This window comes from Callorhinchus milii, unplaced genomic scaffold, assembly GCF_018977255.1.
Source record: "Callorhinchus milii isolate IMCB2004 unplaced genomic scaffold, IMCB_Cmil_1.0 Scaffold5, whole genome shotgun sequence".
Lineage (NCBI taxonomy): Eukaryota > Metazoa > Chordata > Chondrichthyes > Chimaeriformes > Callorhinchidae > Callorhinchus > Callorhinchus milii.
Genome location: NW_024704746.1, coordinates 52,658,643 through 52,671,805, shown reverse-complemented (window position 1 = coordinate 52,671,805; position 13,163 = coordinate 52,658,643). Strand labels below are relative to the sequence as shown.

The 13,163-nt window shown below is 42.6% G+C and overlaps 1 protein-coding gene across 2 annotated transcripts; it reads left to right on the top strand.

The window, feature by feature from the left end:
- Positions 1 to 4,480: 4,480 nt before the first annotated feature.
- LOC103186230 (leucine-rich single-pass membrane protein 1-like) lies at positions 4,481 to 12,182 on the top strand. 2 transcript variants are annotated; one of them, XM_007905126.2, is made up of 5 exons: positions 4,481 to 4,649; positions 7,628 to 7,760; positions 8,958 to 9,038; positions 10,103 to 10,231; positions 11,140 to 12,182. In XM_007905126.2, the coding sequence occupies exons 2-5, from the start codon at positions 7,628 to 7,630 to the stop codon at positions 11,295 to 11,297; spliced, it is 501 nt and encodes a 166-aa protein (XP_007903317.1). In that variant the 5' UTR covers positions 4,481 to 4,649; the 3' UTR covers positions 11,298 to 12,182. The 2 variants fall into 2 exon arrangements, with proteins under 2 accessions (XP_007903317.1, XP_007903318.1); XM_007905127.2 differs by lacking the exon at positions 4,481 to 4,649 and having other exon boundaries at positions 7,458 to 7,760.
- Positions 12,183 to 13,163: the final 981 nt, after the last annotated feature.

Below are 13,163 nucleotides of genomic sequence, written 5' to 3'. Positions count from 1 at the left end.
AAATGCCTCTACAGCTTCTTCATTGTTGAAAGCTCATCTTGGTTCTGTGGGCTTTCCACATTCCTCCCTTCCTCATACAGTCAACGGGCTTTTAAATTCCTCAACTTCTTGCTCTCCAAATCTTGTATAGTTCATGTCAATGGCTTCCAGATACTGCACAACATTCTTTACTATAGAGACATAACATTTACCTTCCAAATTCATTGCAGTTTTCCCTGTCTCACAGCTGCCCTGGACACTGCCTCTTGGAATTAACAAGGCTATTCATAATACAAGTGATCTTGGGACAGGATCATGATTTGCTGAGGGGCGAGAAAGAGAAAACATCTGGGCGAGTAAGAATTTAACTTGTATAGTTCTGTAACATCATAGTTAGTATGCCAGCCTCGCCTTCCCCAGGTTAGATTCCTGGGCAGGGTGAAACCTTAGGCAAGTTTCCTTATTCCCAATGCCTCTGCTTTCTTAGCAATAAGTAGGAATGTAATAATCCCTCCAAACAAAACATTTGTTTTTGCTCAATCTGTTTGTGGTACACTGCGCAATTGGCTGCTGCGTTTCACCGATTAAAGTCCACTTTACAGTATATTCTGTGAAGTGCATTGAGGCATCTCAACAATGTGATAAGGCACTGTATCAAACACAAGGATTATTATTACCTCTGAATCTAGAATGTTGCTTTTAGTCTCTTGAAAGATGTAATCGGACTATTTTTATAATCTCCACTGTATCCTCAAGGAATTGTTGGTCCCTCATTGGCTGCTGGCACCATGTTAATTTAAATTTCTTTCAGTGCTGCCAGATGGTGCTAACTACTTTTTATGGCCATGTCGTATTGATCCCACTATAGATTCAGCAAAGGTCTCCATTCCTATTTAGCAGATGCCAGTTGTTTCTTAATCCCTCTAGCATTTTAGCTGGGAAGAAGAGGTACTTGGGTTCAGTTGCAACTCAATTCTCAGTGTGAGTGAAAGTGGTAAGAATTCTGCACAGAATTCCAGACAAGTAATTTTTAATGCAATAGAGTCGAGATTTACTGTTACTGTGCAGTGACGTGGGGTTGTGTCACCTCATTTGTCAACGTATCCTGAGAATACCCAAAACTTGATGGGTTCAGCTGCATTTTGAAAGCAGGCATGTTTAAAGTAACTATAGAGGTGTGCATTGATTGAGTGCCAATGTCTAGAAGCTTTTATGAGAAGCCTGGTTTGGAAGATTGAACTTGAACTCACTTGAACTGCACGGAAACAGATTTCCTGCTGGATTCATTACTATTTGCTCTGGTTGCTGTGTGCAAATCTGTACCATGTTCACTGACAAATAGTCTTTCCAAAGTGAAATTCTGTGAAGTGATTTGAGACATCTGGACGTAATAAGGCACAATATCAAACGCAAGGAATGACTGTTACATTAAAACATGCTTTGCTGATACACCACTGCAGATCCTTTATAAAATGACCTTTCATTCCATCCTTTGCTCCTAAGCAACTGTTACAATTAAGATTGTCCAGCGTATTGTTCATCCTTAAGATGTTAAAAGAAAGCCTTCACAGGGCCCTATTACGCTTTCGCTCCTGCTTTTCAAAATCACACTTTGTCTTCGGTCAGTGAAGCCTTTGCTCCAGGTTGCATCAGCTACAAATGTTTGTACACATCTCTCCCCAAAGCTCCTGCATTCATTGCAGTCGTAAAATAGTGCTCCTGGCTTGCTCCCTGAATCTCCCGTGAGGGTTGTTTGCTTCTCTACTAGATTCCCAAATCACCATTGCTCCATCAACCATCTGCTCCAAACCCTTTCTGCTTGAGTAGCTTTTGCTTTCACACGTTTTTCTCTGGGATCTGCATGTTGGGTCGGACAGGTGTGGCTGCAAACTCCATGCCAGGCTGCCAGGCATTTGGTTATTTCACAAGCTTTTCTGTGCAGATTAAAAAAACAAGCACAGGTGTCCACTGCATCTCCCAAGTTTGACACTCATTAAATGTATTCAATTGTCTTGTGTTTGCACAGCAATAATTCCCCAAGTTTCTGCTCCCCATCTTCCACATGGAGTTTTGTAATGTATTGGTTAGGGCACTCGCCTTGCAAGCTGGTGGACCCGAGTTCGATTCCCAGGGAGGGCCTTTACCTAGCAGTAAATAGAAACCCGGTTAATCGATTGGCAGATCCCTCCATTAAAAATAGCTGTGCAATGGCCTTGAGGCATTGCCTGGCACAGTGTCTGCCGCACTGACTAACCCAACTCTTTATTTTCCCATTGTCCTGGCCGACAATCCCCCCCCCCACCCAAATAAAATTGGTCACTCAATCCATGACTGTTTGTAGGACACTGCTATACACAATTGGCTACCGTGTTTCACCCACAAAAATAGTCGATTCACTTTACAATATATTCTATTTAGTGCATTTAGTGAATGGCTTTGAGATGGCTCAACAATGTGATCAGGCGTTCTAATCAAATGTAGGCATTAGAATAAACGCAGCCATCGGCCAATCGCCAGTGTTTGTAGGACGTAACAATTGTTGACATGGCATGAAAGGTGTTGCATCAAATAGAAGGATTATAATTATTATTAAATAATTTTGAAACCCACCCCTCCACAGGACTCTTAAGTCTTGATTCATGCCTCATGCAGAAACCAAATTAATATGTACATAGAAATTCATTCAATGTGTATCCAGTGCAGGACCTTTAATAACAATTTTTGCATTTGTTATAGCGCCTATCACGTCGTTGGGATATCTCAAAAGTGCTTCACAGAATATATTGTAAAGTGGATTAACTGTATTTTGTGGGCCAATTGCACATAGCAGTGTCCCACGATCAGTCATGCATTTAGTGACCAATTTTTTCTTGAGGGATTATCACCCATGGAAAGCCATCTGCCAATCAACTAACAACCGGGTTTCAATTTAATGCTTGGTAAACAGGCGTGTGGACTAAGGAAACTTGCCTAAGGTTTCGACCCAGGTCCACTCACTTGTGAGGTGAAAGCGCTAACCTCTGCGGGACTTCTGCTCCCCACTTTCTCAATTAAGTTTATCTAATAATAATAATCATTGTGTTTGACAACTCATCACATCTCGAGATGTCTCAAAGTGCTTCACAGATTATGCTGTAAAGTGAATTGATTGTATTTTGTGGGCAAGTGACCAAATTAATATATACATAGAAATTTTCTCAGAAAAATTATTACCCGCGGAAAAGCGATCTGCCAATTGACTTAACAACCCTGTTGCTCCTTACTGCTAGGTAAACAGGTGTGTGGAGTAAAGAAACTTGCCGAATGTTTCGAACTTGCCGGGTCCTCTCGCTAGCGAGGTGAGTGCTCTAACCACTATACTAAGCTACAGGAAGTGAATTTGTTCAAATTTGTTGAATTATTTTGAGGTTGAGTTGAACAAGTACCTCCAAATGAACACTTTGACAGTGATTTGGTTCAATGACCCCATCGGGACTTTGAGATCACTGTCCAGGCAGACACTCAATGCAGTGCTCTCTATAGATTGCATATTTTGCCCACAACATATACAGTCAATTCACTTTACAGTATATTCTGTGAAGTACTTTGAGACGAGCCTTCAGCTCCCCTCTCGACTCTCTTCCCCCTCCTCGTTCCCTCCCTTCCCTCCCCTCACCCTGACCATTTCCCCCCTCCTCGCTCCCTCCCTTCCCTCCCCTCACCCTGACCATTTCCCCCCTGCTCGGGTCATGACCCAACTGTGCAGCGCCTTGGGACGTCCTCCTGACGTGAAAGGCGCTTTATAAATGGAATCTTGTTGTTGTTGTTGTCTCGAAGTATGATAAGGTGCTATACCAAATGTAAGGATTATTATTATTATTTTTGCAACTACCCAGCAGCTCAGTACAACTTGCACATTTTACGGGTTCCCATTGTGCATTGTATGCCATATCAACCAATACACAGTCACTGCACTTGACAGTAAATCCTGAGAAGCATGTTGAGGCGTCCTTGTGAAATGAAAGGCACAATCAAAACGCTAAGATTATTATATCTTTCAACATGAAGCTCAGTTCAGCAGCTGTGTTTTGTGAACGTTTGGCTTGTGGAGTCATGGTTTAGAGTTTTGGAAGCAACAATTGTGTGTGTGACAGTGTTTGACGAGGTGGGGAGGGGTGTCTGCAGTCACTTGGATAATAACAAAACATATGCACGATGATAAAATTGGATATGTGTCATTTAGTTATTCCTGTTGATTGTCACCTTGTTATATCAAAACCTCGTTTAAATGTGAACTGTGAAAAGAAGAGGTGTATTTTTCATTCTGGAATGAGTCCTTCGATTAAGTGCCAGGAGAGTTGAGGACAGACTTAAAGGGTTTGGTGGGGAGTTGGAAAAGTAAAACTGAGAAATGATGCTTGGTTGATTATCGCCATGTCAGCTTTTATATTTTAAAATGTAGAAACCTGATCACTTGCTTTAATCCCATCTATATATAGACACCTGAGAGCAGCCTGGCTGTGTCTTAGGACTATTCTGGACAGATCCTGCCTCGGAAAAGAGAATTTTGGACGTTAACATCCAAATATTCTTATGATATTCCTCGTTCTCTGAGAGACTGTTTCTGCTGTTCTGCTGGTTTGATCTGTGCTTTGCTATGAAAGCTAACCGTTGATTTAGCAGTCAGCCTGGTGAGTAGCATTTACTTGTCTTTCACTGTTGACAAAACAATTTCAGTTGCTGATTTTTCAGCTTTTCCACCGCGCCAAGATGAAACGGCAATTTAACATGACTGTTCCAGTAAAATACTGTAGTTTGAAAGAATGTTACTGCACAAATAGTTAAGTCCTGCATCATAAGATTGTGGTTTTTTTTAGCTATGAGCTGTTCTGCAGTTTCATGTGTTAAAAATATTGTTTAAAGGCAACAAGTGCAGCATTGATATTGCGTTTGTTTGTTTTCACTTCACAGTGGCTCAATTGATGGCACCATAATCTCTGAGTCAGCCAGCTGTGGGGTTGAGCTCCATACCAGGACTTTTTGGAGGGGTGGGATGTTGAGAGCTTCAGCACTACATTGTGGGAGGTGCTCTATTTAGAAGAAAAGCAAGGTCATCTTCGATCGTTGTTTAGCCTTCATCCACATTCAGATTGGCTGGCCTTTCATTGCTGTTTAGGATGCAACAGGCCCGGATAAGCTACAGTCTTTGACCCGGGCTGTGTGAAACCTTAGGTACGTTCCTTACTCCACATACCTCAGTTTACGTAGCAGTAAGTAGGAACCTAGTTGTTAGATGATTGGCGTATCACTTTCCAGGGTTAATAATCCCTTCAATCCTTGACTTTCTGCGACACTGCTGTGTCTAATTGGCTGCTGCGTTTTGCCCACAAAATATACAGTCAATCCACTTTACAGCATATTCTGTGGAGCGCTTTGAGGCGTCTCAACTTTTTTAGTGTGTTTGAGCACAATGAGGGTTTTGCTCTCAGTGAGGGCCAGTGAACAGTCAGGAAATCAATGACCAATCGAGATTGTTGGCCAGGACATCAGGAGAAATTTCCTAATATAAAAACAAAAGTCACTGGGAACACTCAGAACTGACAAAGGGTCGTGGACCTGAAACATCGACTCACTTTCCTCTCTCCATAGATTCTGCTGGACCTGCTGAGTGCTCCCAGCGATTTCTGTTTTTATCTCAGATTTCTGTGTCTACTGTATTTTGCCTTTTTGGAGAAATTCCATTTTCTTTTCAAATATGGTGTCATGGGATCTTTATTATCCCCCTGGATAAGTAAACAAACCTGGTTTAATGTTCCATCTGGAGGAGGGTATCTCCAACAAGGCAACTCCAACTCCCCAAGTCCTCCACCGTCTGGACTAGGAGTTGATTGAACGGTTACATTCACAAGCTTCTGTCAACTGAACCAAGCGAACACCTAATACCCAATGAAGCCTTAACAAAATAGGCAGATGAGAGAGAGGGTTTATAGTTTATAGTAGCGTGGTTCAATAGGCGGACCGCATCTGGCCCAGAGGCTGATTTTATCCGGCTAAAGACCAATTCCAACTTCCGCTCTCTCCCCCATGGCAACAGCAGGAGCCGTCGGCTGGGAGAATGGAGGGCAACGCAGAGACTGACAATAATGCTGGTCATTACTGAAAGGAAAGCAAGTGTGTTTCCTTCTCTCTCACACTCTCGCTTTCTCTCTCTCTCTCTCTGACTGCCACTGCGTTCTTATCAACCGCTGGCCAATGCCGCTGCACATAGTGAACTAGCAGGACTTGTCTTTGATATAATGCCTTATCAAGTCATTGAGATGTTCTCAAAGTGTTTCACAGAGTATATTGTATTATATTATAACTTTTTTGTTTGTTTTTGGAGGGAAAGGGATCCGCCAATCGACTAAGAACCGGGTTCTTACTTATTGCTAGGTAAACAGAGATGTGTGGAGTAAGGAAACTTGTTTTAAGTTTTTGACCTGGGTCCTCACGCTTGCGAGCATGCTAACTGCTACGCTACAGGACTCCCCAATCACTTAACTACGGGACTCCACTTTTGGTTGGTTAAACTCCTGCAGTGCCCCAACGCACACTCTGGGATCCCCAAACCATCTAGTAGTTTTTTGAAATTGGATTAGCAGAGTGCCTCTCTTTCATTCAAGACGCAGGGAAATCTCCATGTGGAGATGCATACACATGTGCAGCTCTGACAGATTTGGATACTCAGCATGGTGATGTGTGTCCACATGTGTCAGACACGCAACTGAGTAACCAAAAATAAACTCATCTGCCAAGGTAACAGTTCAGTAGCTCCAAGTACTGAACTGCCAAGCTGATGAAACCAATTTGAGCCCAGGGCTGTTTATCACACTCTGCTGCTGTCTCACACCAAGGCTTATATTTCAGTTATTTGCAGCTGGACCACTAGATACAGTGAACTGAAGGGACTGAAATACACAACTTGGTGAAAGGGACTATTTCTAACAGTTTTATGGCACCTAAAAATTGATCTTAAAATTCCAGGTACACGTTTCAGTCTTCATTTTCTGGTGCAGAAATTTCACTTTGTTACTGTTATATTTCTGACATGTAGAGTGGACTGTTTTGGAGGGGAAGGGGTGAAAGTTTCAGTGTGTTTAGAGTAAGTGGAGACTACAGTGTGTAACTATTTTCTACTGTGTCTGAGAGGATCAGATAGGCATTATGTTTGTCTCAAATTTAGGCAACGTACCGCTGTGCACAAAGTGACTGCTATGCTAGCCTATGAAAATACACAGTCCCTACACTTTGCAATAAATTCTTTGAAACGCCCTCACAAGACGAAAGATGCTATATGAAATACAACTGTTATGTTTATTTTAAAGATTTTATTGAAACATAATGACTTAATGACATTTCTGGGTACACATTGGCTGCCACATTTGCCTACAAAATAGTCACAACACATGACCGGAAATCCTCTGAAGCGCTTTTGATGTGCTCCCAACGTGAAAGGTGCTAAATCAAATTCAGGGATTATTTGTCTAAAATTTTGATGAATGGATTTATTCTGATTCTAGGTCTTTTTTTAATGGAGTAGGCTCATGTGGAATCTTCTTTTGAGGAACGGGAATGCCTGTAGAATTTCAATTCACATTGCTACAAAGCTGCGCTTTATTTCTTGTGCCAGATGAAAATGCAGAACGATTTCAAGGAGTTGGCCCAGGTTGACTTGGACATTGAAGGAAAGCTGTACGTGGTCGATTCGATAAATAACTTGCACAAAGCAAATGCTTGCCAAGACCCGAGCAATGCATTTTCAAGTAAGTGCAGCTCCAAAATAAAGTTTTAAGGGGTGTTGACTCACTATCTGTAAGATAATTAGGAGTTGCATGCCTCTTGTCTTGTCTCCACTTGCTCCCGTAGCTGGTAGTTCTGATAATAAATTGTTGTTGACGAGAGAGGAGCCTGCCCCAGCAGCCTGGTTGTAAATCATTCATGTTAAACTGAAAGGCCAGCGGATAAACTGGAAGCAACAAGCGAAGCTCCACATCTGAAATGTTACTCATGTTTGTCTCAATTGGAAGTACAGCTGGTGCATTTCCTTTGACTTGCTGAGCATTCCTTTCCCCCTCCCCCGACCCCCACTGACACAAACAAAGCCAATCTTAATTTGATCAGTTTGTGATATCTTCCCATTCTTGGTGGTTCCTCACAGTTCTATCTCCAAGCTTTCAATTCAATCATTCATGGTGCCATGGGCAACTCGACTTGCCATTGTGATTGATGCCATTGCTATTACTGTCTGGTGAACTACATTCCCGCTCCCCGAAACCTCTCAAGTCGTCTCTTGCTTTTGTTTCCTCCACTGCGGTTCAAACATTACGGAGTCCCATAGCCTAGTGGTTAGCACGCTCACCTCACAAGGGAAAGACCAATGTTAGATTCTCGGACGGGGCGAAACCTTAGGCTCCACACACCTTGGTTTATCTAGCAGTAAGTAGGAAGCCGGTTGTTAGTTGATTGATGTATCACTTTCCGGGGGTAATAATCCTTCCCCCAAAAAACAACAAAAATTATCATTCAATCACAACTGTTTGTGGGACTTTGCTGTGCGCAATTGGCTGTCGTGTTTCACCCACAGTCAATCCACTTTACAGTATATTCTGTGAAGCATTTTGAGACGTCTCAATGACGTGATAAGGCAGTTTAGCAAATGCAAGGATTATTATTATCAAACCTGAAAATGTGTTGCTCAAGTTGATGCATTGCCTGTTGGAGAATGGATAGTACAGAAACAGGCCACTTGGTGCAACCAGTACGTGCCAATGTTTATACTCCGCACAAGTCTTCACCCATTCCTTACTCCCTCCCATACCTTTCTGCTCCCTTGCTCATGTCAAGACCTTGCTTCTTTTTAAATGTATCCACGTGAGCTCACACACTGGCTCTCTGGAAGCTATTGTTTAATCACGTTCCACACTGTTGCTCTCGGTGTAAATCTCTCCTGTGCTCACCAGAATATGGCGGGGGTCCTGCAGAAGCCGAAACAGTCAGCACAGAAGAAGCGCAGAACAGCAACAGAAAAGCGACGTCTGATGGTATGAGTCACGGAGGTTAAGGGCAATTATGCTGGAAGTTTAGTGCTGTCCATTTAGTTTTGGTCAACCGCGTGTCTGACACATGCTGAAACTTATCACCAAGTCTAAGAGTCTCCAAACTTAACTATTGAGGGTTCCATACATACTTGGTCTGTTGTGGAATTGGCACTCTCTGCCCAGAGAGAAAAAAAGAACTCTGTTTGCCAAGTTTGGCAAGAACGCTGGTTGCCAAGAGCCAGGATTTAGAAATCTCAGAGTGTTCACTGGGCGTTCTGCTGTTGTTTAACCAGCTAAAACTGCAGCAGAGCTTGTTATTGTAATTAATGTCCTTTACCTTCTGTTAAGCTTCTTGCTGCTTGTCCAGTGAAAACCACCCTACCCCTTTGACGTGCAGGTTAAATGGAGATGAGTGGGAAGAATCCCTGCTCCCAGTAACTGGTCTGCTCCAAAGGGAGTGTGTAGATGAGGAGGATGGGGATTTGCAGTCTCGCAGTGGAGTGGTTAGCACGCTCGCCTCCCAGGAGGAGGAGGAGCTGGGTTCGATTCCTGAGCGGAGCGAAAATTTAGGCAAGTTTCCTTACTCCGCAAGCCTGTTCAGCTAGCAGTAAGTTGGAACCCAGTTTTTAGTCAATTGGCAGATCGCTTTCTGGGGATAATAATCCCTCAAAAAAAAACCTCAATCCACCACGACTGTTTGTGGAACACTGCTGTGTGCAATTGGCTGCCGCGATTTGCCCACAAAATACAGTCAATCCACTTTACAATATATTCTGTGAAATGCTTTGAGACGCCTCAATGATGTGATAAGGAGCTATGTCAAATGCAAAGATTATTATTAAATGTGAGCATGCACTAGTTGGGCCGATTGGCCTGTTTCTGTGCTGTATCATTCCATGTGAGGCTCAGTACTGGGCGGTGCCTTTATCCATAGCAAAATATATTAAAATATACGGGAAGTCAAAAATAACCTTTTTGACAAAAGAATGTGACTAAATGTAACAAATAAGGCTGCTTTCATTCCCATATTGACAGGCAAAACTCACTTTACCTTTCACATCCAACAGCTGCCAAATCTCCTGGGATTAGTCCTGAACCTTGTTTCCATCGTTTGAGGAAACGCATGCTCCCATGTGTGATGACCGTGCTGCTGCTGGTGAGCTTTGGGCTGGGAGCGCTTGCCATCTATCTTATCGGTGAGTGTCAAACGTCCACTCCAATCACAAGTGGTGTCATCTGCCGGGATGTTTTAGTCCCCGAGTGCTATGTACATGTTCAGATCGTCTGTTCTCAAGATAGACATCGAGGCATCTGACTCGTGATGAAATGAAAAGTGTGCGCAATTGAAATTTTCAAGACTGAGGTGGATAGATTTGTTCGCTAAGGGTATCGAGGGATATGGAGCAAAGGCAAGTTAATGGAGTTGAGGTACTGATCAGCCATAATCTAATAGAATGGTGGAACAGCTCAAGGAACTAAATGGCCTTCTCCTGTTCCTATGTTCCTATGCTCATTGTAGCTTCATATTGAAAGAAAAGCTACATATGAAAGAGTTTAGTACCATGTCAGCTAGAAATTGGGTGTTGTTGGGACAGACGATTCCTGAGACTTTTAAGGTCAACATTAGATAAATATTGTAGGATAGAAAAATGATCAACAATAGATAAATGACATTGGATAGAAAAATGATCAACAATAGATAATATCCAAAAGAAAAATGTGTTAAATAAAAAATAACGTGGAAAAATAATATGGAGAATCTGGCTGAAAAGGGCTTGTAATCTTATAAACTGGCAGAATGGTCTGCACTGCTGGCCTATTGGATTTAGACCTTAACTAGATTTAGACTTGTCTCCTCTTCCCTAGTCCATGTCAAAAGACAGGTGTCATAGAATCATAGAATTATACAACACAGAAGGAGGCTATTCGGTCTATTGTAACTGTGCCGGCTCTTTGAAGAGAGCTACCCAATCAATCCAATTCCCCCGCTCTTTCCCCATAACCCTGCAAGGTGTGTCATGGGACTGACTGACTTTCAGACAAGAGAAGTCGATGCAATTGTAAACCGAGCTGTGTTAAAAACCAGGCTCTTTCATTTATCCAGTCCGGATGGAAAACCAGTTGGATTACATCTTGAACAAAGTGGATTCTGAAGAGAAAAACATTGAGAAAATCAAGCTGCTGATGCTGAACCACTTAAATCTTTCTGAAGAGACAACAGCAACTGAAGGTACCTCTCCAGCCGCTGCCCTGCGCCCATGAGTCCAAGGAGCATGTGATGGCAGGGCATCGTCATGCTTATGTGGACAGCTGAACTGCTGCATATCTTCCAAAAGCATCAAAGGATTTCCTGATGTCATGAGGAAGCTTACATTTGTGCTTTATGCAGTCTTCTTCCACGTTGTCTGGCGTTGCACTGATCGGACATCAGTCCAGCAAACACAGCCACTTGTGATGTAAGTGGATCTTATTTGGTGCAAAAAATTTTATGGGAGGCATTTTGTGATTGGACGGCTGTCTGCAGTGAATATCATAACGCCTCAGCACAAGCTGTCTTCGTCCCATTAAACAGCTGCACTCCAAAGTGTGTTGTCACTGAAATGCCTGAACCCGAAACTCTCGGAACAGTCGCTGGCCAGTGGTGAGCCCCCGGGGATGGTATTGGGTCTTGCAAATGGAGACTGGCAGGTGGAGCAAACAGTAAATCTGTGACTGTAAGTTGGTGAGACAGCTGAGTTGCATTTGAATGGAAGTGGCTGTATCGCAATGCGTAGTGATCATCACTCTGTTGCATTGCCTGATTGCAATGTGTTGGTGATGGGAGTTTTTTCCTCTTTGATATTCTTTAAACTCAATACGTTCATTTTTTTTTCATTTGGAATTTCATGAGTTAATCATGGCAAGAAATCTCCCCTGTTATTTCTGTTGCTCTATTCCACAGTGCGATTGTTTTCATGCTGCACAAAGGAGTTACATTAAATGCTCCCTTGGTTTGAATTAGGAATGGATAAACATGTATTTATGTATTGGAATGCTGAATATTAATAATCCTTGCCTTGGATCTTGCACATTTCCTCATGGGAAGATGTCTCAAAGTGCTTCACAGGGTTTCCAGTAAAGTGTGATTGTATTTTGCGGCAAATATGGTTCTGATTTTCAAATAGGAATTGTGCCACAAGCAGCTGTGAAACAAATGATCAATTTTATTTATAATTATAATAATCCTTGATATTGCACCTTATATCATTGAGATGTCTCAAAGCGTTTCACAGAACACAGTATATTGTAAAATGGATTGGCTATGTATTTTGTGGGCGAAATGTGGCAGCCAATTGTGCACAGCAATATCCCACAAACAGTCGTAGATTGAGTGACCAATTTTTTTTACATGAGGAAATGCTACAAATATTCCCACATCTCTGAATTCATTTCCAAAAATAAAATTTTCCCAGGACGACAGGAAAAGGAAATTTAGAAGGTACGAATGCCACTGAAAAGCTAAACACTATTGCCAACACAAACAAGAGTTACAGGGAGAGTCTGGATCTCTTGTGACAGTGTTGATTGGCAGTGACTTTACCACCAGCAGTCTGTCAGCCAGTAACCTGGAGAAACAGCTAAATTAATGACAGGGCAGTCAGTCACCAGTGTGAATGGGGGGAGCTGAGCAGACTGGCTGTGCAGTCTCCTCCAGGCACTGCCTGGCACGGTGCTTGCCGCACTCACCGACACAACTCTTTATTTAAAAAGCGAAAGGAGTTTCTCTCTCCCGTTATGATGGCCGACAATCCCCCGAATAAAATCAGTCACTCAATCCACAATTGTTTGTGCTCAACTAGCTGCCGCATTTCACCCACAAAATACACAGTCAATCCACTTTACAGTATATCCTGTGAAGCACTTTGAGACATCTCAAAGATGCGATAAGGCGCTATATCATAGAATCATAGAATCGTGCAGCACAAAAAGAGGCCATTCGGCCCATCGAGTCTGTGCCGGCTCTTTGAAAAGAGCAATGTAATGTCAATCCCACTCCCCAGCCCTTTCCCCATAACCCTGCAAACCCGTCCTCCTCAAATACCCATCCACTGCGTTTTTAAAAGTTGTTATCAAATCGGCCTCAACCAC